This window comes from Hydra viridissima, unplaced genomic scaffold (assembly GCF_058129835.1).
Source record: "Hydra viridissima isolate aposymbiotic clone 2 unplaced genomic scaffold, HvirCarnegie_v1 scaffold_13, whole genome shotgun sequence".
NCBI lineage: Eukaryota > Metazoa > Cnidaria > Hydrozoa > Anthoathecata > Hydridae > Hydra > Hydra viridissima.
In genome coordinates, this window is record NW_028324312.1 from 8,737,557 (window position 1) to 8,764,269 (window position 26,713).

At 30.1% G+C, this 26,713-nt stretch overlaps 3 protein-coding genes across 3 annotated transcripts; all 3 read right to left on the reverse strand.

Moving 5' to 3' along the window:
• LOC149880327 (uncharacterized) lies at nt 1-2,356 on the reverse strand. Its single transcript, XM_090070024.1, has 2 exons — nt 1,354-2,356; nt 1-1,045 (listed from the first exon to the last, which is right to left on the reverse strand). Exons 1-2 carry the CDS (start codon nt 2,243-2,245, stop codon nt 63-65), a joined length of 1,875 nt encoding a protein of 624 aa, XP_089926150.1. The 5' UTR covers nt 2,246-2,356; the 3' UTR covers nt 1-62.
• Nucleotides 2,357-5,330: 2,974 nt separating this feature from the next.
• LOC149880328 (uncharacterized) lies at nt 5,331-6,225 on the reverse strand. The gene has a single exon (XM_090070025.1). The coding sequence runs from the start codon at nt 6,222-6,224 to the stop codon at nt 5,331-5,333; it is 894 nt and encodes a 297-aa protein (XP_089926151.1). The 5' UTR covers nt 6,225.
• A 9,044-nt stretch (nt 6,226-15,269) lies between these two features.
• Nucleotides 15,270-16,626, reverse strand: LOC149880329 (5-hydroxytryptamine receptor 1B-like). Its single transcript, XM_090070451.1, has one exon. It carries the CDS (start codon nt 16,589-16,591, stop codon nt 15,488-15,490), a length of 1,104 nt encoding a protein of 367 aa, XP_089926577.1. The 5' UTR covers nt 16,592-16,626; the 3' UTR covers nt 15,270-15,487.
• Nucleotides 16,627-26,713: the final 10,087 nt, after the last annotated feature.

A 26,713-nucleotide genomic window follows, 5' to 3' on the forward strand; every position in this document is an offset into this window, starting at 1 on the left:
TAAAAAATTTCAAAATAGTGTAAATAAATATGCAAATCTATATATAATGAAAAAGTTAAATCTTAAAATGCACCAGTTTGATATGGGTTTTGTTCTTTTTCAAGAGATTTGTCATATCGACTCTTCTTTTTTCCACGAATTACTTGTCTGCGTTTCTTTGCTCGTTCTGTGTTTTTGTATCTGGCTAAGTATAATCGCTTTTGATTAATTTTCCTACATCCTTCTAACAAATGCTTTCCAGGTCTTAAATTCATTTTTTCTAAAACTAAAACACTAGCTTGTCTACCAATGTTAAAATGGGCAACTGCATCAAAAGTGCCAAATTGAAGATTTGTAAGCGAGACATAATGGCCTTTAGGTATACGCTCCCATATTGTCATGTTAAAAGACTCATTGTTATTTTGGGTAAGGCCATGCAGACATTTTTTTAAAAGAATGTCACTACTTAATTCATCATAAATTGGCTTAAGTTTCCAAACAATTGATATTGGTAAGCCAGGACCAGGTCTGTATGTTGAGGTATGGTTTGCTTTGTCACGATTATACCGACACCAACTATCTGAACCTACTGGACAGTGAGGAAAATGTAAATTTTCATTTTTTGATGAAGCAACATGATAAAGTGTAGCTCTTACAGCAGATTTCATAGCATTTAAATTATTTTTGTTTTGACGAATTGCAATGCCATAAAAATTTTGAAGACGATCAATAGTTGCATCGGTCAATTTTCCATGACCACCAAGACCTTTTTCTTTTTTTTTTAAATTACGTAAACGTGTTCCTACTCTTTTTTGCACATGTCCAACACATTCAAGTTTATTTACAAGAACACCTTGATAAACATTTTTTACAGCATCATAACCTTTGCTATCTCCATCACCATAGAAATCAGTATATCGTAGATTATGTTTTTCAATAGATCTACTCCATATTCTGCGGGCTCCCTCTGGCTCCATTCCACCAGGTAGTCCTTGGTAGTTAAAAGTACATTTATGTCTATCATGCCATTTTTCATAGGCTAATGGGTTTTCTTTCTTTAGATGTTCTTTATGAAAACATGCTTTACATACCTATATTTTGAGAAAAACATATTAAAATCTGAAGTATGTAACATCAAATAGATTTTCATATTTTAGAAAATAGCAATCTTTCTAGTATGTAATATATCTATAATAATATGTAATATATATAATAATATGTAATATGTATATAATATAGTATGTAATATATATACATATATATATGTATTGTATATATATATATATATATATCAAGTTAGGTAGGCGTTTATATACACACACAAAAACGTATATATGCATATATGCAATATAATATATATGCATATATGCAAACCTAAAAACAAAAAACCAAATTGTATACTTAACTTGTTCATAGCTTCAACATCTATTACTTTGCCTGTTTCCATCGAAATAACAGAAACAACACCATTGTTTGAAGAATATCCTCGTCGCTGCCAAGTCCCATCACATGATACTGCAACATCAATAACATTGGGCACATGGTCTGGAATAGAATTTAAACTAAGATCACTCTTCAAGTCTTTTAGTTCTTTAGCAGCATCCATCATAGTGTCTTCAGCTACAGATTTTACTGCATTAGTTAGTTTAATAACAATTTTATTATAATTATTAGCAGTCATTGGTTTAGGCATGTCCATTAATGAGATAAATCTTGAGAATCCAGAATAGCCTTGACCACATGATCTCATAGCATAAACAGCCCTGGTATTATTATCAAAACTTTTTTGTATATTCAATGTTGAGGTGTAAAATTCTCTTGAATAATCACACACACAGCAGTTAACATTAAGAGAAGACGCTAGACCTTTTCTCTTGTTTTCATTTTCAGAGAGAAACAACTTAGATGACATACATTCTGGACATCTAAGGGTGGAAACTACAGAATTTAGTATTTCTAAATCTATAAAACGGTATCCAGTAGTTATATTACTAGATAACTTTGGTCTTGATGACGAAATTTTTTTTATTTTTCTAGCAGAAGCACATATTTCATCAGAATTAATAAAGTTAAAATCAACTGGTTTCTCCATATTTACATTTACATCTTCAACACTTCCAGGAACATTTATGTTCATATCTACAATATTTGATTCCATATTTACATCCATATCAACATTATTTACAACTAAGTTCTTTTTTACATTAAATATTTTTTTCCTTTTATTATTTTTCGTTCTTTGTTTAACTCTGCAAGCCTTAGCCATTGTAGAAGATTTATGATATATTTATGAGCTTTCCAGTAACTGTTTTTATACTAAAGTTGTTTTGAACAATGGAAAATACAATTTACTTGATAAGATATACTTTTCATATAAAAAAATAGGATTTTGGAATATTTTTTAGTTAAGATAAAAAATAATGCCGTTGCTATGGCGGTTGTTAAGGACGCTTAAAATACTAGGGTTCAATAAAATCTATTTTACTGAAGATCTATAGCGAATTTTCAAAAATGGTTTTCAGATTGTGAATCTCTGATAAATTTTGCACAAAACAAGAAAATAATATTTTTTTTCAAAAATTTCATATTTCTGAGGGGTTTTCCACCTTAAGTGAATAATGCATATAATTTATAGCCTTCTATAAAAGTTCTTGCTTTAAAGAGAGTATGATTGTTTTAATTCAAGTTCAATATAAAAGTTTTACTGTTAGTTTTAATAGCTCATAGCACAACTAATATGCAGTATTTGTAATATATTTTCAAATCATTAGCAAGTTGTTTTTTGTGGATAAAAACACGAAAATCTGAGAGAAGGTATTAGGAGCTAAATCTTGTTATATACTGCAATAAAATTGCTTACAGATGTGTTGTACATGTACATGTAAATCATATACGTTTATTCACATTTTAGAGACATTAAATATATGTGTGTGTATATATATATTTATATATTCTGATCACTTGTTATTAGTAGCAGAGTTAATTTAGTCTCAAAATGATTCTCTAGCGCACTGTAATTTGCTGACTCTTTGTTTGTTCTTCATGATAAAAACAAAGAGAATAACTATTGACATGTCTTTCACTTTGGCACACTAAAAGTGAAAGTGCCGTTGCCAAAGTGAAAGACATATATTAATGAATATTATCTTTGTCTCTGGCATCTTGTTCATATATGTCTTGCTTCAAATGTTTATCAAATGAGGTAATATTAATATTGCACTTGCCAGTACTGTCCTTTTGACACTTTAATAGAACGGGGATGATAATAGAAAATGGCCTGTTGGAAGAATGTTAACTAGAGATTCTTTCCAGGTTGAGCACTAAAGTAGCCGCACAGCAGTTTGAGCATAAAGTGAATATAACATCTCCTCACTTTCTAGCAGCTTCCAGCATGTTTAACAACAGGCTAAAATTAAATTGAAAGTGTTTTAGATTTAGTTAGAAGATGTCAAAATGGTAAAATGTTTGAGCAGAAGATTTTGAATTATAAAATTAACTATTAAAACAAATATTTGAACACAAACACTAAAATAAGAAAAATTCATAATTGAAAATAATTATGTATAATTCAGATAAAGATATCAGGTTTACTTACATTCCTTTTTTCAAAGTTTGTTCTTCTTGTTGCATTAAGTTGAAAGTTTACACAACTGTCCATAATGTAAATAAAACAAAATGTGAAACAATTAACTAACTGAATAATCTCTTTTAATTTTGAATGAATCCGCTAATATTTTTGCCTGCAAGTATTCGCAATTCGAAAAAAAGGTAATGATAGTAGAGCAAATTTGGGGTCATCGGGTTTACGCTAATTTTGTCAGATCCAAAAAAACTCTCCAGTTTTACGATTTTTCTAATTCCGATCGGAATGAGTTTGATAGCAGAATCTCCAGCTGTCCTTATCTCGCTCGATTTTGGATTCTTAATAACGATGTTCATATTCAGTCCCAAACAAAAATGATTCTTTTTTTTTATTGAATACTTTTCTACTTTACGCTCGTATCTCACTTTTGATTCTTTAAACACAGAAACTCTCGTTTTCAGAAATTTTACAAACCTTTCAACCATAAGAGCACAATCAACTAACGACACGACCTCTAGGTAAAGGGTAAAAAAAAAACAAGGTCATATTGATAATTGATGATTAATCACTCATCCGAATAATTTCCCTTGGACTTCAAACTGCACAGTAAGAATATAAATTGTACACAGTTCAAGACAAAGTTCATTATCAGCACTTTCAGTATTCTTGTCCACATCGATTTTTCGGTTTTCGTCAATGTTAACAAAATTTAAATATAAACTTTTGAGCCGTTAATTCAATCTGATTCTATAAATGCTATCAGAGTTTTTGACATTTTATCTGCTAAGCTCAAAGTTTACTGTTTTTCAAATTTATTTTTATTTCCGTGATGAATGATAAAAAGATTTTTATTTGAAAACACTTTTTTTCGTTCGAAAAATCTTAAATTTTTCAAAAGTTTTTACCGTTTAATTGACACTATAGAATAAAAAAAAATAAAATATTGAAAAGTCACAGTTTATATCAATTCTTTAATTCTCCATCAAAATATTGAAATTTAGCACTTTTCCAATTGGTATTTGCTTTCAATGCTTAAAAATTGAAGTAACAATTATCTTTTTAACAAATTTTTTGATAGCCTTTTCAACGATGTATATAATGGCTATGTTAAATTGAGCTATAGCATAAAGAAATAATAATTACTGCAACCCATTAAAAGAAGTTTTATCAATTATGTATTAAAAAACCGAACTTTAAGTAGCTGCTAACGTCAAGTCTGTCACATTTAAAATCTCATAAATTGAAAAAATCTTCTTAAGGGTGTGAGTAACAAAACCCACTATCAGACATATTTATAGTAAGTCCCTTTCTTGATTTTTGGCCGTGCGATATCCCATCGTGCACTGTAAAGCACTAAAGTATTTCTAAAAAGTTGCAATTCTAAGAAATTATTTCATATATTCACGGCATAAAGTTTCATAAATTTATAAAGGTATCAATTAAACATTTTTGCAACGGACCCAGTACTTCTCTCTTCCTAGAGCCTCCCAAACCCCTAAATCGGGGTTTGGGAGACTCTAGGCAAGAGAAGCACGATTTAATTTTTGACCATCAGTAAAATAATAAAAACCAAGATGCACTTTTTTTAATCGTGTGGGAATGGCACAATATCATATAAAATAGTTACCAAAAAAATTGGATAAACTACAGGAAATTAATACGGAAGGATAATAGTTTTCTGTTAAAAATTCGAGGGAAAAGTAAGAGAACCCATTTGATATTCTGAACACTTTCTTCGATTAGGTAAAAAGAGGCGATGAATAAACTATCAATCTTCAGCAATATGCGGAATAAGGTCCTGTAAAACGTACTCCCCTTGTCCTTCGCAAAAGCCTGGACAAACGTCAACAAAACATTGAAACGCTTTTAAAACTTTATCAACATAGCTGTTCGCAGTATTCAACTTTTTCTTGAACTCGTTGATTTGATTTTTATACAAAGAATTCTCTCTTTGTAATTCTTTATTAGTTTCCATTAGTTGAAACATCTTTCTCTCCCAACTTTCATTCAAACCGTCAACTTTAGATCTTAGTATTTCTTCGTAAGAAGCTTCCACGGTTTTTCGGATGCTTAATTGCTCACATAGCATTCTTTCAGTACTTAATTTCTCTTTTTGAAGTATTTCACTCCAGTCGTAGTTTACTTGGTTTAACAAGTTGTCGTATCGTTCTTGAACTCTCTTTAATCGCATGTTAGCAGCATCGGTTTGAACTTTAACACATTCCTCGATTGCTTCTTGTTTTTCCGCTTTAAACTTTTCCGTCATGGTAACTAATTCTTTATCAAACTTCTTTTTCTCGTCAGAAATTATTTTCATAAAAAAATCCGTAACAACTGCTTTGGTGAGATTTTCAACTCGAATAGCTTCGTGTTTTAGCGCATTTTTAAGATTTTCAACGCTTTCTTTTTTAACGCGATCTATTTCTTTGTCGTGTCTCTTTTTTTGTTCTTCTATGAGAACTTGATGATCCTTACTGATCTTCTCCAACAAACTTTTCTCGTGTTGCAATAAATCATCTTTGAAGTTTGCAGCCTTGCTCCTCTCGAAATTCTCTTCGATTCTTTTGCCAACAGTTAAAATTTGTTTGTGCGTAACTGATTGCACTTCAATTTCTTTAGTTAAATATCTAAACTTGTTAGCATTTATCTTTAATGAAGCCATAGCAAAGAAAAATTGTTGCCTTTTTTGTAGTGTTCGGCAAAATCAAATATACGTCAAACCTTTAAAGATTTGAATTTGAACTGTTCTTTGAGGGGATAGATTTGAATTTGATTTGACAAATATCTGGAGGATTTGGATTTGATTTTCAAATATTCACTTTGTTCTCAATTTTTGCGTTTGAAAAAAAAACGCCAAATTTTACAGGCCCGCAAACATATATATCACTTTATTCCGGGGTCTTTGCAGTGGTTTCCGGAATGGCGGTCGCCTTTCAATAACGGAAAAAAAAAAAAAAAAGAGTTTTTAATTAAAGTTTGTTAATATTAAAGAAAAAGTAAAGAGCATAGAGAAAGAAAAAAAGAAAAGAAATGTAAACAAAGTACAAGATTAAAAGAAAAAACGTAGAAAAAAATATATGTAAAAATCAAAAGAAAAAATTGCAAATACAATTTAACCACAATAAAAATGGAAAAAGTAAAACAATAACGAATCGAAAAACATTCATTGAAGGAAACAATCATTCGAAAAAAGAAAATAATAAAAAAATATAATAATGGCTTGCTTGAAAGCAAAGAATTTTTTTTTTTAATTTTATTAATTTTCTGTGCGTTTTTGTATATTGTCTTGTATGTTTGTCTATTGTTTGTATTTTCCGTCGTGTATTCAAATTCAAATTTATTTTAATATTCGTTATTCTTATTTTCATTAATTATTTTTCATTATAATAGTTGCTATATGTCATTGTTTACTTTTACGTTTTATCAGTTTTAACTGTTTGTAACTGTCTAACTTTGTTTATGTAGCTATTGTATTTATAAAGACAAGTGACTTATATATAATTATTATTATTGTTATCATTATTATTAATATTATTTTTATTATTTAAACCATTATTATTTTAATCATTTTCATTAGGTGTTTACTTAATATTAGTATATTTACAATTTGTAAACAACCTTGAAATGTATCTATTTCAGAAATATATATTACATTCCTAATTATGTCGGATAATCCAGAACCCGAATCTTTTTCTGTTACAAAAACCACCAAACGTTCACAATCAATTGTATGGGATCATTTCACAGTTGATGAACATGACAAAACCAAGGCCATATGCTAGCATTGTCCAAAGCACAAGAACAAGTATGCTTACAATAAAGGTGGGACAACAAATCTAATGAACCATTTAAATTCTCAACACAAAAGCAAATTACTTGGGGACAGAGAACCAAAGCAACGACGTTTAGATGACATGATAATGACACCAATCGTTTATTCTCCAGATCTATTCAATGAATACTTAGTTAGCTGGATTGTCAAGAATGATCAATCATTTAATGAGGTAGAGTCCAGCCACTTTCGTAAACTACTCACTCTACTGAAACCAAATTTGTCAATCATGAGTGCGCGCCAATTAAAAAGCCAGATAATGGACACTTACAACACCAAAAAACAATTGCTAAAGACCCTTTTTTTGAATCTTGACTCAAAGGTTTCATTCACCACTGACTGCTGGACATCACCCAACAACATTGCTTTTATGGGCATAACGGCTCATTACATTGACAAAGACTGGAACCTACATGCCAAAACTCTTGATTTCAAATCCTTGCCTGATTCCCATTCAGGTTCAAATTTATCTAATGCATTCTTGTCAGTTTTGATTGAATTCGGTCTTACAAGCAAAGGAATGGGCATTACCTTAGATAATGCTTCCAATAATAATTCATTTATGGATATTTTAAATTCCAAGTACGAAATTAAAACCACCTTTGAGCATATCCGGTGTTTTGCTCATGTGCTGAATTTGGGCGCGCAAGCAGGTTTGGATGTTTTGAAAGATGATCTTGTAAAACTTAGAACAGGAATTAAAAAAATCCGATCCAGTCCTCAATCATATTCTAGGTTCAAAGGTTTCCAGCAATCAAATTGCACCTTAAAACCAATACTTGATGTCCCTACAAGATGGAACTCAACAGCTGATATGCTTAAACGAGCAATGGAATTAAAAGTTGGTTTCATTGCGTATTTTTGCGATTTTGACTCAACTGCAAACAATCCAGACAGTTGTCTATCAATTTCAGCAGATGTTTGGAACAGGTTTGAAACAATTGTTTTGTATCTTGAACCATTCAAGGAATTTACCCAGCTCATTAGTGGTGATTCATATTCCACATTGTCTTTGGTGGTTCCTCTCTTCAATATTCTTTTGGATCACATTACTGAATGGATGACCACAAAAACCAACCCTGAAGATAATCTACACCGCTCTACAGTTGCAGCGCTCGCAAAAATGTCAAAATATTATAATTTGACTAGTGACTGCTTTACTATCTGCACTGTCCTGGACCCAAGATTTGGTATTGAATATTACAAAAATGATAAGGGCGCAAACAGCGAGTCGTATACAAAGATTATGGACACAGTCAATTGTGAATATCAAATCAATTATGCCCCAAGCAATGGTACAACTGCTACAAGCATTCAAAACGTTTCAAAATATACCCCGTTCAAATCGCGTGTTTCATCAAACCCATGTAATGAGTTTGAAAACTATTGTAATGATACAAGTAAGATAGATGGCGGCAATAATAGCAACATATTACTTTGGTGGAAATCTCGATCTGACAAATATCCAAACCTATCCAGAATGGCCAGAGATTACCTGGCCATTCCTGCTACATCTGTATCATCAGAAAGGCTCTTCTCATTAGGAAAAAATCTTATTACTGACAAAAGAAATCTTCTCTCTGCAGATACCATTCAAGCTTGCCAGTGCTTGAAGTCTTGGTTGGATTAAAAATAATAAAAGAAGCTGTAATGTGTGAAAAATAGTAACAAATGCTGCAATATGAATAAAATTTATAGATTCAGATAACTAAAATTAATAAATGAAATAAGTTAAATAACGTTCAAATATACATCAAATCTTGGAAAGATTTGAATTTGATCTAAATTCAAAATAGGAAGATTTGAATTTGGCCATTTCAAACATTTGACGCATATTTGATCAAACTATTTGAATTTGTGCCGAACACTACTTTTTTGCAAGTTGCTCATCCGAGGCCCTTACAGTGTACTGTACTTTACGAACTGCTCAACGTAGTGTAAACTATTTTAGTGTAAACTATCTTAGTGTAAACTATTTTTTGATTTTAAAGAGAAAGTTTAATTTACAATTTCATTCGATACTATTCAACAGAAATTCAAGGAGAAAAAAAGCAGAAAAAAGCAGAAAAAAAGCAGAAAAAAAGCAGAAAAAAAGCAGAAAAAAAAACGAGTCAGACACTTCCCTACATTTAAAACAGAACAGCTCCGCCTACTTGCACAAGTACTAATAGTGCTCAAGAACAATCAGGCTTGTTTGAGTCGAGAGAAAAAAAGGCCATGAATTTCATAATGAGAGCCAATCAAATTGAAAGGAAGTAAGCTATTTTAGCTGTAGTTACATTTATTTTTTTTTATCTACAATTTTTCCTTTTTCTGAAATTGATGAAATTAGAAATCGCGAATTTTCATTTCAGAGTTTTTTTTGTTTTGTTTTAGTGATGCAGTATTTTGTATAAAGTTTGTATATAGTTTGTATATTTTTGTATATACTTTATTAAAAGTGAGTATATGCTTAGTATGTATTTTGTATATATTTTGCAAAATAATTTTTAAAATGATTTAAGTAATATATTTTTTGTACGAATGCAGCGTTGAGTTGCTGGTCATTGATATTCCTTATTTTTTTGTTTTCCATTGTGTACATCTTTCATTATTGACTGAGACAGAGTGAGTAATTATTTTTTACGTTTTTAGTTTGCGTGGCTAGTTGTATAGTTCTTACTTCGGTCTAGAATTTTAATCAGAGTAATTTTCCATATGAAAACCGAAATCACCCACCCAACATAAGACGACTTAAAGAAGTATGTAATTTTATCTTTAACTCGTCTGGACGTCGTTTAAGTATAAAAATCACTAAACAATATGTACAAATCCTATTTCCGCTTGGCGATGCATAGTGCGCCGTTCGTCCATGCGCTAAAAGTTAGGCTAAAAAATGTCTGTGTGCTTCAACAACCTCCATATTTGTTTAAAATTTGACCGTGTCACTATTTCCAGTTCCCGAATCTGAAATCGAAGAATTGTACTTTTTTCAAGCTATAAGATTGACCACCACCTTTAGTAACAATTTGCAAATAACACAAGGTATCATTTATTTCCACCAAATACATACATGTAAAATATATACAAAACACATGCAAAATGCATGCGAAATATATACTAAGTATATAAAAAATATAGACAAATAATATACAAGATATATACAACAAATATAAAAGATAAATATACAAAGATATATAAAATATATAAAAGTTTGATGATGATGATGATGATGATGATGATGATGATGATGATGATGATGATGATGATGATGATGATGATGATGATGATGATGATGATGATAAATAGCGGAGCTATTCTGTTTGTTTACTTCCTTCCTTTTTTTGAAACTATAGGGAATAGTCTCTCACCTTTTTCTGCTCGTTTCGTCTCTTTCATAGAAGGTACTTTTCTTAACGCTTTAGTAAAGGAAAAGCATGAAAAAAATTTACCCCTAAAGCATTTAATGCTGAATCATCTTTCAAACTCTATTACTTTTTGGTTTGCATAGGAACTTTGCTTTCATCAAATTGTTGCTATCCAGAATATTTGGATCTGGAGAGTTAACCAGTTCTTTCCTTTTACCCTTTTTCTTTGGCTTAATTTTTTAATCATAACGTCCAGGAGTTGGCTACTCTAAATTTTTTCCGGATGATACCAGTGTTTCTTTTTGTTCGACCTTGATTTCTTTTCTGATTTTTTTTTTCACTTTTCTTCCGCTTGGTAGATAAACAAAATGCTGAATCTTCATATTGAACTTGAAGTAAAACAATCTTTGAAGTATGTTAATGAATAATCTCTTTGTTTTTATCATAAAAAAACAAAGAAAGAGTCAGCAATTTACAGTGCGCTAGAGAAAATCATTTTGAGGCTAAATTAACTCTGCTACTAATAACAAGTGATCAGAATATAGTAATAAAGTAATAGAGTTTGAAAGATGATTCAGCATTATACGCTTTAGGGGCAAATTTTTTTCATGCTTTTCTTTTACTAAAGCGTTAAGAAAAGTACCTTCTATGAAAGAGATCTAATATATAAAATTAGTGATGCTTGTTTTTTTCGCGTAACTTAATAAACTGCTACTAATAACAAGTGATCATAATATATAAATATACACACACACACACACACACACACACACACACACACACACACACACACACACACACACACACACACATATATATGCATTTAAATAAGCCACATCACCTCCTTTTAAACTTGTAGCCATAGTTGTTTTGCCTGCGCCATCTAATTCAATTATCATTATTTTAATGTCTCTAAAATGTGAATAAATGTAGGTGAATTACATGTACATGTACAACACATCTGGAAGCAACTTTATTGCAGAATTTAACAAGATTTAACTCCTAAAACCTTCTCTCAGATTTCCTTGTTTTTATCCACGAAAAGTAGCTTGCTAATGATTTGAAAATATATTACAAATGCTGCATATTAGTTATACTATGAGCTATCAAAACTTACAGTAAATTTTTTATATTGAACTTGAATTAAAACAATCATGCTCTCTTTGAAGCAAGAGCTGTTATAGAGGAATATAAATTATATGCATTATTCACTTTACTTTTTGATAAACAACTGAGTAAATAGCTGCAATGCAAATTATATAGTTAGATTAAGCATGAAGATAATAAAGCAGCTTTTTGCCTAGTTTATAAAGACATACAATTACACTAAACAACCAGTTTATACCTTCTTTACCATTTTTCATCAACCGCTTTTACTGCGAGTTGATCGTTAATGTAAAAAAGACAACCATTTTGAACTCTTTTTTTTTATTCAACACCACGTGACGCAGCTTGACACACACACACACACACACACACACATCTATATATATATACACTACCGTCCGTAAGTTTGGACGCACCTTACAAAAATAAACAAACGCGTTTTAACTCATAAATAAAATTAATTAAGACTGTCTACATTGGTCTCATCATAAAGTCCTGTGAGAACATAGTTAAATGAGATGTTTTTAAAAGAAATATATTCTTAGAATATTAAATTTGTTATTATTTACAAAATAAATTGAACAGAAACATTTTTAAGCGATATCCACTTGTATCGTAAAATAAATAAGTTTTTAAATAAGATAACTCTTTATTTTGTCTATTCTCATTATTAGTTAAACTTTTAAGCTGAGTGTGTTTTAAGATATTTTTTTTTTACTGTTTCAAAAAGTTAATAAATCTATAGTTTTTGAAAATTAATAATTTAATCGATTTGAACTATCAATTTTTGGTAAGAAAATTTTTTTAACTTTATTTCTCATTTTTTCAAATTAATTATTTTATTTTAGTATTGTTATAAGATTCGTTGTTTAAAATGGCAAAAAGAGGGCAGATAAATTTAGAAAAACGTATAGAAATTCGGACCCTTCATAATTTAGGCTTTTCTAATCGAGAAATTGGTCGACGCCTCAGCATTTCAGAGAGTTGTGTCCGTAAAACGATTAAAAGAAAAGTAGAAACAGGGTCTTTCTGCGATCTTTACGAGTAGGGAGACCTCGTTCTACTACGAAAAAAGAGGATAATTACACAGTAATTAATTCTTTACAAAATTGTAGACGCACAGCGCCAGATTTAGCAGCTGATTTTAATGAACATCATACCACAAAAATAAGTACAACGACGGTAAAAAGACGACTTCTTGAGGTAGAGCTTAGAGGTCGTGTGGCTGTTAAAAAACCACGTCTTACAACCGTCCACAAACAAAAAAGATTAGTCTGGGCCAAAGAACACAAGAATTGGACGGTAGAAGAGTGGAATCGAGTACTTTGGTCAGACGAATCAAAGTTTGAGATTTTTGTGAATAAACGCCGGTCATTTGTTCGTCGTCGAGTAGGAGAAAGAATGCTGGAGTAATGTACTATGTAAACAATTAAGCATGGAGATGGGAATATAATGGTTTGGGGTTGTTTTGGTGGTAGCGAAGTGGGATCAGTTGCCAAAATTGACGGGAAAATGATAAAAGAAGTCTATTTAAAGATTTTGAAAGAGCATATTTTAGTCTGTGGAACCGAATTAATTGGAGAACGATTCGTGTTCCGACAAGATAACGATCCTAAAAACACTGCTATAGTGGTTAAGCAATATTTAAATGAAAAGTGGTTAAGCAATATTTAAATGAAAAACATGAGGAAGGATTGTTTAAGGTCATGAGTTGGCCACCGCAGAGTCCTGATTGTAACCCAATTGAGTTATTATGGGATCATTTAGATCGAGAAGTCCGAAAAACTCCACCAAGGGGTAAAAATGATTTTTGGGAGGCAATCCAAAACATATGGAAAAATATTGATGAGGAATATTTAAAAAAATTGATTGATCGCATGCCACGTATCTGCCAAGCGATAGTCAAAACTAAAGGTGGCAATTTTGACGAAAAGATGATTTAAATAAAAGCATTTTATTTTAGTAATAATTTTTGATACTATTACATTTTTTTTTTCATTAAAACTAATAAAATAACATAAAATTATCGATTTGTTTTATTAAAGTCATCAATCAAAATTATTCTGACACATTGTTCTCTTAATATCTGTAGTTGCGATAGGTGCTTCCAAACTTATGGACAGGAGTGTGTATATAGATATATGTATACAGTACCATCATCTATAAAATGCTGAGATCACCAATATAGAGAACTAAAGTTCAATTACTCGCCAAAAAAAAGGATTCATCATTATAAAATGCGGATCGCGGCACTAACCTCACATCGAACCTCACATCGAACCTCACATCAAACCTCACATCGACGATTTTGGTGAACGATTCGTGTTCCAACAAGATAACGATCCTAAACACACTGCTAAAGTGGTTAAGCAATATTTAAATGAAAAACATGAGGAAGGATTGCCAAATTGAAAGCTTTCCAACGTCACGACTTATCAGCCAAAAATGACAGTTTAATTGAGGTCGGAGAAATGATTTCAATACTATTGACAATATTCGGCAATATTAAACCAACAAGAAAAGAAGCCATTATTGTTCCTCAATGCGTTGATTTGACATTAAACTGGTTGCTAAATGTTTTCGATAGGTGTGCTTCTTACCTATTTAATTTTAGGCGTTATAACTGTGTGTTACACATAGTTCAAAATTTTGATTGAAACTTTTTTTAGTGAACGTATCGACGAGTGTCACATCGAACCTTGATTGCTTTCAGTTTATTTATCAGCTATCCACGATGCTACGCAGACTAAAATCATGCGAACTTTTATTAAACAATAATGTATTTTTGACTTAAGCATTTACAATAATACTTATAAATTACATTTGACTATATACTCTTGATGAACTGAATTCATAAACATTGCCCATACAAAAACTTTACTTTCTTATATACTAATACTAATAATATCGATAATAAAATTGACATTAGATTTCGTCAATTTCGTTATTATATTATTGTTAGGTTTCTGCTTGGTTTATTTCTTACATAGTAACTCCTTGCCTTGTGTCAATAATCGTTTTAAAGTTTATAGCCGTGTCCCTATTCATTTTTAAGTCGCCATTCCTGAATTGGAATGAGCTTTTTCTCGGTATAATCCTGGCCTAATTCTCCAAGTTCTAGCCAAGTTTCAATCTTCGTTTTTACCTTTAATACATCTAAGCTTGTCTACCTATATTAAACACTGAGGTAACCAATATAGAAAAGTAAAATTCAATTTCTCGCAAAAATAACCAATAGAAAATGCAGTTGCGGTGCAAGCCTCGCGCCGAACTATAATAATTTACGGATTAATTATTTGCTTTCCACTATGCTACGCAGACTAAAGATGTGTACATTTTTACTAACAATCAATATACATATATGGATCAAACAATTACTCTACCTATAAATTATACATGACTCTTGATGAACTGGATTGTATTTAAGTAATACTATACTCATAAAATATACGTAAAAATGTATACATAAATCATATGTATGTAAAATATATATTTAAAAAAAGTTGAGCAGTTTTCACTGAACTTTATGTTAATGCTAGCGATTAGGGGATGATGGGGTAAAAGGGAGCCATGGGCCAGATGGGGTAAAAAGAAGGAAAAAAAAACTATTGTACTTCATTCCAATTAATAGTGAAGTGGTTAAGTTGACCTCGTCAACACCATTGTGTTTTTTCTTAGTTTATTAATTGCAGATCGAAACCCTTGGTTCATAAATGCATACAGAAAAGGATTAACTGCTGAGTTTGAATACGATAGAATGTTGCTAATGTTAAACGCAGACTCATTGTAACATTTCGGACAAAACGGCAGCAATACCATTTGTAAATTATACGGAAACCAAGTTACAATAACAGCCAAAATAATGGCTGCTATCATTTTTAAAGATTTCTTGTACCTGTGAAGCTGTTTTTGTCTCAAAAAGGTTTTTTCACATTTGAAACTTGTGATGGAGCCTACCTTACCAAGGTTCTCATTAAGTTCACCACCCTTTGAAATGTCATTTTCGCGAGGCGCCACTTTAACATGATGCTTTATTAAGAAGTAAATTTTACCATTAATAAAAATCACAACAGGAATTACAGCGAAATACCCCAATCCAACTGAAGCTATCAATAAATAAATCTTTACTTTGTAAAATTTCAAATTACCTACGTTTAGAAAATAACTGTAACACTGCTTTTCAACTAATGTTCTTCCAAACACGTATTTTAATACTATCCCTGATGTCCACAACAAAATAGATACAATCCACACGGATAATATATATAGCTTTACGCGTGATTTTCTTTTTTTTCCACGATATTTCAGTGGTCGTTTTATCGAATGATATCGATCGATACTGATTACTATAATATGATAAATTGATGCTTGACAACACGAAAAATCTATCATTAAGGTAAACTCGCATAGAATGTCATTAAAGGGCCAATAACCTAAAACAGTTTCCATCGCACTCATGTTTACGGGGAACAGTCCGACAATCAAATCTGCCACTGCGAGCGAAATCAACGGAGTGTTGGTAACAGTTTGAAGACTTTTATTTTGAAAATAAAGGTAGATGATGAGAAGGTTCCCTGACACAGCGAGCACGCTCACTAAGCACGTTAGCAAAACCACATCCATTTCATGATTAAAGTTTTTTTTCACCGGATTTACGACTGTTACACTTGAGTTTAAAAGGGTAGTGTTTTTTAAAGTTACGGCTGTCGAAAAAATGAAAATCTTCATAATATTTTGACTCATATTTCGGGCTAGAAGAAAAGATAAATAATGATATTTATAAATAAATACCCAAAGTAAAAAAGTTGAAAATCAATACTAATAGAAAATAGATGAAAGCTTAACTTAATTGACAATGACAACAGAATTTATTACAATTAACGACAACAGAATTTATTATAATTAGTAATAACAGAATTTATTATAGTTAGTAACAACAGAATTTATTATAATTAGTAACAACAGAATTTATTAAAATTGATAACAACAGAATTTAGAAGCAACATTTTTTAAATATTATTGAGTTTTGACAAAGTTAGTAGTTAAAAATAGGCAAATAAAATAAATTAGTTTTAGTATAAAAGTTAACAGCCATTAAAAAAAGTAATAAGCTAACAAAATAAATTAGTTTCAGTGTTGAAAATAACGGCAATTGAAAAATAAAAAATTAAGGAAATATGCATAAAACGAAGAACAGTTAGTTGTAGACGGTGAAAATCAATATTATTCACACGGTTGCTACCGCGGATGTCACAATCAAATTGTGAACTGTTTATACTGGGCTCAACACATCAAAACACTATGAAATAATAAATACTATGACTATATATAATTACATAAGGATAAACGTTAAAAGGTTCTAAGTAAGTTTACTTTTAATTCGCCACCGAGCGAAAGGAGGCGAATATTTTTAATGTGACGTAAAAATTTCTTTTTTTTTGCTTTGTCTCAAATGGAAAAAAGCAAAACAATAATTGTTCACAAGCAATAATAATTTAATAAAAATTAAATTATTAAATTATTAAAAGTTATAACAAAAATTCAAAAGCAATAATACTAAAAATTATTCAAAAGCAATAACTTTCAAAAGCAAAATTTGAATGAAAAATTTTTTGATTTCTCATTTTCTTTTTTTAGATGTTTCTAAAATTTGAAGTTTGATGTAATGAATTGGTCAACAACCTGCATTTCGTTTTGACGAGGGCTTCCTTTTTGTCGCAAAAGTATTGCACAAACAACGGGTTAAAGATTTTTGTTAACAATTATCAATTAAAATATCAAAAATATTTTATTTATAGTGACCGCGCATTCTTTAGGTAAAATAACCACTTCTGACTTGCGGGACCTGCGGGGCCTGCGGGATTTCTGATATTCATTGGAGTGCAATGTAGCGTAAATGAAAGCCTGGCCGGCGTACTCAATTACCATCACAAGACCAGCCAAGGCCAGAAAAATTGGCTTCGAGGTATATTAAGTTCTAAACCTCTGATTAATTCTGAGAAAACATAAATAAACATGAGAAGCTAAATAAACAAATATAAGCCATTTTGTTGTAACAATAGTTTCAAAGTGGTTACTATATAAAATAAGAACACGCGTGTAAATGCTGGATGCAGAAATGTCAAATTTTTTTGCGTCTGGATGTTTCCATTTTCCAGGTCCCTTTATTTACTCAATGTACTTTCTCGTGTTAAATTTTGTCACGCTCTTTTGCGTTCAAATACAATTGTATAACGTTATACATACATACATACATACATACATACATACATACATACATACATACATACATACATACATACATACATACATACATACATACATACATACATACATACATACATACATACATACATACATACATACATACATACATACATACATACATACATACATACATACATACATACTACTTCATTAATGTTTCTTTTTTCTCATTATAGTAACCAATTGATTAATATAAATGATGCTTTTTAAAAGAAAATATTACGTAATGTTTTATGGTACTCAATTAAGGATGCAAAGAGTTTTATAAATCTGCCACCCCATAAAAAATTAAGACGCCCTATCTGCCCCCATCTATCTACACCAGTGTTTTTTACTAATTCAATTTTTTGTTAATTTTTTGCTTTGTTGTAAAAAATGATATAAATGGCCCATCTGTTTTTTTCTTTACTTTGTAATTGTGATTTCAGTTTTATTTCATTCATTCGATTTTAATTCATCTAATAGATTAACAACAGCATGTGTTATTGCAACATGCAACATGCCACCATTTTTTTTTGTTTACTCTCTTAAATTTCTTTTTGCTTCAAAAAATAAATTGTCAAGCAACATCAAAGTATACAATTATAATAACATTTGTATACGATTATAATAACATTTTTTATTCATATATTTCAACTAAATAAACTTTTAGTCGACATAGTCGATTTTAAAAACGTATTATTCGATTTTAGTCGACTTTGAAAAATACATTAATCGATTTAGGCAACAGTGGAATAATTTCAAAGTCGTAACAGCACTAACATAAACAAATATATTCAAAATATATACAAAATATATACAAAATATATACAAAATATATTCAAAATATATACAAAATATATACAAAATATATACAAAATATATACAAAATATATACAAAATATATACAAAATATATACAAAATATATACAAAATATATACAAAATATATACAAAATATATACAAAATATATACAAAATATACACAAAATGTATACAAAATATATACAAAATATGTACAAAATATATACAAAATATATACAAAATATGTACAAAATATATACAATATATATACAAAATATATACAAAATATATACAAAATATATACAAAATATATACAAGATATAAAAACGTTCTTTCTAATATAATCTTCTGCATCAAGCCTGTGCCTAAAGCGGAATGTTTGCGTTCTATTACAATAGGAAATCAAATTATTAAAAATAAAAAAAGGTTATATGATTACAATTGATAATTGATGATGATAATGATGATGATGATGATGATGATGATGATGATGATGATGATGATGATGATGATGATAATGATGATGATGATGATGGTGATGATGATGATGATGATAATGATGATACTGATGATGGTACTGATGATGATATTGATGATGGTGATGATGATGAGGATGATGATGGTAATAATGATGAGGATGATGATGATGATGATGATGATGATGAGGATGATGAGGATGATGATGATGATGATGATGATGATGATGATGATGATGATGATGATGGTGATGATGATGATGATGATAATGATGATACTGATGATGGTACTGATGATGATATTGATGATGGTGATGATGATGAAGATGATGATGGTAATAATGATGATGATGAGGATGATGATGATGATGATGATGAGGAGGATGATGATGATGAGGATGATGATGATGAGGATGAATAGTGGAGTTATTCTGTTTTTCTTCTTCCTTTTCTTTTATTGAAACTGTAAGGAATAGTCTGTCTCACCTTTTTCTGCTCTTTTCGTCTCTTTCATAGAAGATACTTTTCTTAACTATTCAGTAGAAAGAAAAAGATGAAAAAAATTTGCACCTGAAGCATTTCATGCTGAATCTTCTTTCAAACTTTGGTGCACGAACTCTTTATTACTTTTTAGGTTGCTTAGGAACTTTGCCATTTATCAAACTGTTACTATCCAAAATATTTGGATCTAGAGAGTTAACCAGTTCTTATATTCAACACCAAGTGGCGTAGCTTGCTTTCACTATGACAACGAACAAAACCCATTTAGTTCTTAATAACCCGTTTAAATGCTTGATTAATGTGCGGACGAAAAATTGATCACACACATGATATACCTAATTTCATAATGGAGCGAACTTTCTTTTCAGCAAAGTTCTATTTAAAGTTTTTAAGTTATTGTAAAGATGATTTTGTAATGAACCTGATGCCTTATAAACTTTGGAAAATATATTTAACAGTTACGAAATGAAAATAGTTTTGCAAAACATTTTCTTTTTGGCCTACTTTCTGCCACTTATTTCAAATTCCAATCCGAAATGAAGAATTGGGTCTTTGATCTAAACAGACTTCTGAACTTCTTGTTTGTTTTGATTTTAAACACTTTTGAAAGAGTAGATACAAAGTATCCAGCAACCTTTATGATTTGCATGCCTACTTATTTAACGTTGGAAACTTGTTATGTTTGAATGTTTCGTTAAATTTTTGGCAAATAAAGTTTATTAACGTAATTTTTTTTTTTTTTTTGATTTTTCTGAAATCTTGATTAAATTGGCTTACAAAATAATAATAAAATATATTTCAAAAACTTATTTTTTTTCTGAAATAACTCGCCAACGTTTATTTTTCACAATAAATTCTTTTCTGCAGAAACTTATCCCTCTAGGGGAGGAGAGTATTCATCATATGATTCTAAAAATCTATCTGGCCAATTTGATTAATATATGTTTTCACTTTGACTTCTAATGAACAGAGATGAAAGCAAACTTTATACTTTATTATAATTTTTTTTAGGTCATTCAAACAATGTCTATATTAAAAACCAATTAATTTTTTAAAAAATTTACTACAGATTTTTTCCTTTAATTTGAAGAAAAATAAAGCAAAGCCAAAGAAAAAAAAGAATTAATGCAACAAAAAAAGAAAAATCAATGAGACAAAATGTGATTTGTTTACTGAGGCTCAACGTATCCTCGGTTGTTAAAGTACGAAATTACTTTGCAATATCCTTGAGTAGATCTACAAGACAGTTCATTAAAATGTTGTGATTCTACTGTCACTGTTATTTCTGTTCAAAATATTCTTTTTTTCTTTCATCACGCTTAACATAAAGTTTTCTTTTTCTTGCAATGAAGATTTTTTTTTGGCGTAAAGCTTCCTGAATTTTTGGTGTAGAGATTTTTTTTATTTTCTGAAGTCTGCTTAGCTCTTTTCAAATAGGAGTGTCTTTGAGTATTAGGGTGTTTGTGAGTGATGATGGGTGATGATGGGTAATGATCTGATGATGACAGATGTCCTTCAACATACTTTCTTGATTCAGCCTTTGGAAATAACTTAATTTTTTTAAGACTTGCTTGTATCACTGGAAAGCTACTCCCATGGTCAGTTATTTTTAAAAACTGAATACGCAATAAACTAGAAGGTGAACCTGATAGCAGATTATTCCACGACTTAAGACTATGGTTAGAAATAGTCATTGCAAATTCATATGCCAGTTTTTGTATTGTTTTGGTTGACAAAATGTAGTAAAGTTTTGAAGCCTTTAAAAGATAATCTAATAAAAATGTTTCATTTTGATTGCTAAAGAATTGGATTGCTACAGAGTTAGATTTGCCCTGAAAAGGAATGTAGGGAAATGTTCATCAAACCAAAATACCGTCAATTTGGGTTTGATCAACATTTCCTTACATACCTTTTCTGTACCATTAAATTTATTTCCCTTTCCTCAAATACACAATAAACTGTTTGGCCAATAAGAACTGCATCAAAAGCTACTCGCATTTCATTTTCATTAACTTAACCCCTAGTCGGGTAAAGTTAATGAAAATGAAATGCGAGTAGCTGTTGTAGCGCTCAGTTTTTGTTTTTTTATGATACACTATGCTAAACTGTAACAAAATAAAAAATCTCTGTTTAATTTTGTTATATTCATAAATTGTTTGTAGACTTTCGAAGAAACAGACTGGCTTTTGCAAGGAGGCATATAAGTTGGAAAAATAATGATTGGGGACAGGTCTTATTTACAGATGAGTCAAAGTTTGGCCTTCTAAGTTCTGATCGCCGCCCTAGAGTGTACAGAAGATCAAATGAAAAATATTTCGCATGTAACATTTGAGAAACCACTTTATATGAGGCGGCATATTGATGGTATGGGGCGGAATATCTTTAACAGCTCGCACAGAGCGTTTTTATTGTTGATCTTGGAAGTCTGACTTGTCAACGATGCATAGCAGAAATTTTAGAACCTTTTGTGGTACCTAACCACAAAAGGATAATGCTAAAACACATACGGCACATATCGTTACTGAATTTTTAAGTAATGTTAATTATATCTTGTTTTGGAGTGACCAGCTTGCAGTCCATATATGAACCCAATGGAGCATATTTGGGACATAATGGGACGCCATGTTAGAAACCAATATTCACCACCTAACAGCCTAGACGACCTCATAATGTTTAGCATGAACCATTTTGTATTACTATATAAAGTCTCATATCTACCAAAACGTTCTAGCTTAGCCTAAGACATTCAAAACTTTTTGGTGCTAAAAACCAACTAATCTGCTTTTCAATATAAATATTGCTTATTTTCCTTTCGTTGTGCATCTGCTTTTCCTGGAAAAACAAGCAACCACTTGAGCGAAATAAGATCTTCATACACGGAAGACAAAATTATGTGTATGGTGAGACTGGGAAGGCATCATCCGCTGGGAATCTCTTGATTGCAACAAAACAGTTAATGCGGAACTTAATGTTCAACAGATGCAAAGATTAAACAACGCTATCAAGCAAAAACAACCTGATAGACAATGTTAACACATTTTATCTGAAATTAATTGGCCCGGAAAAGAAAAACAAATTAAGCGATAACCAATGCATTATGTGAGTTGCAATGTTTATAGAATTTCAAACAGCACATACTAAATAAGTCAAGCAGATATGGCATCCAGGTATATGCCACAGCTGACAGCAAAAACTTTTGTTCGGTTTTTTTGAAGATTTGCTCCAGGATTGCTGATTCCTAACTAATTGTTGGATCGAACAAAAGTGTTACAACAGACAATTACTACACTTTGATTCCCTTAGCTTTGGAGCTGAGAGCTCGCAGTTTCACTTTGGTTAGCGCCTTGAAGAAGTACAAAGCTTGTATAGCTCCTAGCTTTCTGGCTAAAGACGATCATAGAACAGCTCAGTATGCTTTTGATTATGCTAAGCAACTTTAGATTGCTGTCGATTGCGCCAAAGAAGATCCAGAGAGTTGCGTCTCTGTCGACCATGAATAGCAAATAAGAAAAGTCTAAGAAACCTGAAAAGAAGAAATTAAATGCCTTCTACAACAACCAAAATGAAGGCTTTGATAATCACGATCAAATGTGCAGTTTGAACAGCATTGCAAAAAAAACGAATTGATGACCATTAGAAGAATTTTTATAAAAATGATTGACAGTGCTGCGGTCAATGAGTATGTTATTTTTTTAAATTGAAAATGTAACGAATTACGCATATAAGACATTGGACAAATGCAATAAGTTTTTGAAGGAAATCACAGTTGTACTGATCATTTCAGATGCGAGTCAGCGCTAAGAAGTGCATTAAACTCCGAAGAATATCAAACAAATCATGCCCAGCTATGGAATTTTGCAGGAATCATCAGACGTGACACCTAGTAGTGTAACAGGAAAGCGCAAACGGTGCTATGTTTATCCTCAATCGAAGAACAAAAAGATGAGATTAGTTTGCAATGACTGCAAGAAGTTAATTTGTGAAGAACACGGCACTGATGTGCAGTGAATGCAAGGGATAAATTTTCAACCAGATCATTAGTTGTCATTATATTTTAACTAAAATACACACAGTTGCAGTTATTGTGTATTTTTTAAAATTGATTTTGAATACTTTTAGTTATTAGTAAAGCATTTTAAGTAAAAATTTCAGTTTTTGTTTGATGATGACAAAAAATATCACTTTAAACAACGTTTTGATTTCATAACTGTGTTCTGAAATGATGACAGAATAAAACTTGATTCTTCGGAACATTCAACATGTTGATTTAATGCAATATGACGACTTTGAGCTTGGGCTCATATAGACTAGGGTTAGGACTATTGTAATTGTAATAAAAACAATAACAGTAACAATAATTATTGTTATTGTATTAACTTAATTTAGAAACAATACCAATACTTGTGATTTACAACTATTGTAATTCTGTAATACAATAACAATAAATATTGTATTGCAATTAATCTTTATAAAACAATAACAATATCTGAAAAAAAAGTGTATTGTAATGACCCACTACAATAACAATAAATATTGTATTGTAATTCGTCTTTGTAATACAATAACACTACATTGTTATTGTAATAAAAAAAATTATTTTATTGTCAAAATTAGATAAATGTTTTAATAGTCCAGTTGCCGACTATATACCCTTGTACCCTTGAAATAGGGTACAACTAATATTTAATAATTGATTCTATTTTACTGAAACATAATGGGAGGGGGGAAGGGGTGCCAGAATGGTAAATTGGGCAACTTTAAATAGTAAGGCTATCATCAGACAGGCAATATTTTGCGGCCATTTAGAGCTTAAAAATACATAACAAGATAGGTAATGCGAAATCTTAATATGATCCGAAGGTGATCAAGATTAATACTGATTGCGTATTATATTATATTTTGAAGATCAACACCGCATTTATTACTTTTTAATCAAAAAATATAAAATAATGTTTTTACCCTATTTATACAACTTTAATCGGTTAAAAATAGACTCAGGTGATTTAAGGCCAGTCCAAATTTTTATGGTAGTTCGTCCTACCTTCTACAACTCCTTTTTAAAAAAAACTGTTTTTGAAAATTTGTTGTCTAAACTGAATATTACTTAGCAAAAGTTAGGCTAAGTTGAAAAAAATATTATTGACAAAAATATGGTGGATGACGCATATTGTCCTTAAACTTAAAGATGAGTGTTTCAAAAAATAAGCGTTTAAATTGTTAAGCACAACTTTTCTAGTTATCTACAAGCTAAAAGACATTGATATTGAATTATATTGTTTTTTCATACTTTGATTCAGAAAGTAGGGTAGAAAATCCGACATTTAATAATTTCTTTCAACGACGTACAATGAAGTGTCGAGAACTCGGTAATACTTAGCGATTTTGTTTTGAAAGGCTTTTTGATGACCGCATAAACAGAATGGTTTCTGTCGGTGGAAGTTATTCGTAATAAACAAAATAGAGCGTGTGGTCACCATATATACATATAAATATACATATTTATATGTATATATAGTGTTAATACAATTTATTATTTTTAATTGGTATTTAGAATTAAATAAATTTGGTTAATAAGTTTGCTCATTTGTTTTTATAATTTTTTAAAAGGTACTTATTTTTATGTCTGCATTTAGAAATAAGTTCAGTTTTTTTTATTTAGTAAATTTTCTTGATCTAAATAAGTAATAATTTCAAACTTTTTTGTTAACAAAACATACATTTTTGAGATATGTTATTATAGGTAGGCGCAGTTTTTAGAATAGACCAGTTTAATTTAAAGTTAATATTTTTTTCTTTTAGTTGCCAAATATATTTTGACAGCATAGTCTCTTTTGAGTACTTTTCATGATTTTTTTAATTTTTTAATGTAGTTGATGGAACTTCCTGGTCAAAGAAATCAATTACTATTTTACAATGCTTACTATGTAACTAAAAAAAAATTACTTACAAGTATATTTTATAATTATATAGAAATGTGATTTATTTTACTATAGGAGGATGGATCCTGCTTAAATACAACACATTGAAATTTGACTGATAGCATGTTTAATTTGCATAGTAAAGATAAATAAAACTGGAGAAAATAAAGAAAAAGAAAATGTTTATTTAACAAGAATGAAAATATTGCGAGAAAGAAAAAGATCTAGATTGAAAATAAATAAATTAATAAAATCAGTAGTAGTCTTTAGTAGACTGTTGACACAACGAATTTAACCAATTTTTTTGGAAGAAATAGAAATAGATTTATCAAATTCTTTTGTAGTAAAATTATTATTCGAAATACATTATAAATCAATGAGAACAAATGCATGGTCATTAGTTGAATTAACAAGTAATTTACATAAATTTATTAAAAGCAGCTAAATAAGTTTAAAGATTATGGCAATTTTCGAATGTTTATATACATCAAAATGAATTGGAAAAACCTTTGAGATTGGTTTTAAAAACATCCTTTGTGATATTATTGGAGTAATAGTTTATATTCTAGTAATAAAGTTTTGTAATATAGGATATGATTTGTATTGATTATCATTATTTAATTTATCATAATTTTTTATTCATCTTGTTTTAACAATAATCATCCAGTCAATTGATTTATTATATATATATATATATATATATATATATATATATATATATATATATATATATATATATATATATATATATATATATATATATATATATATATATATATATATACTTACTGCCAGTTTCTCTTTTTTCAGAATCGTCAAGAAGTCTTTCTATTTTCTTGTTCTTTAAGAACATTGAGCACTTTCTATTTTTTATGTTCTGTTTTGAAGATTGAGCACTAATTTAGTGAAATACACTAACAC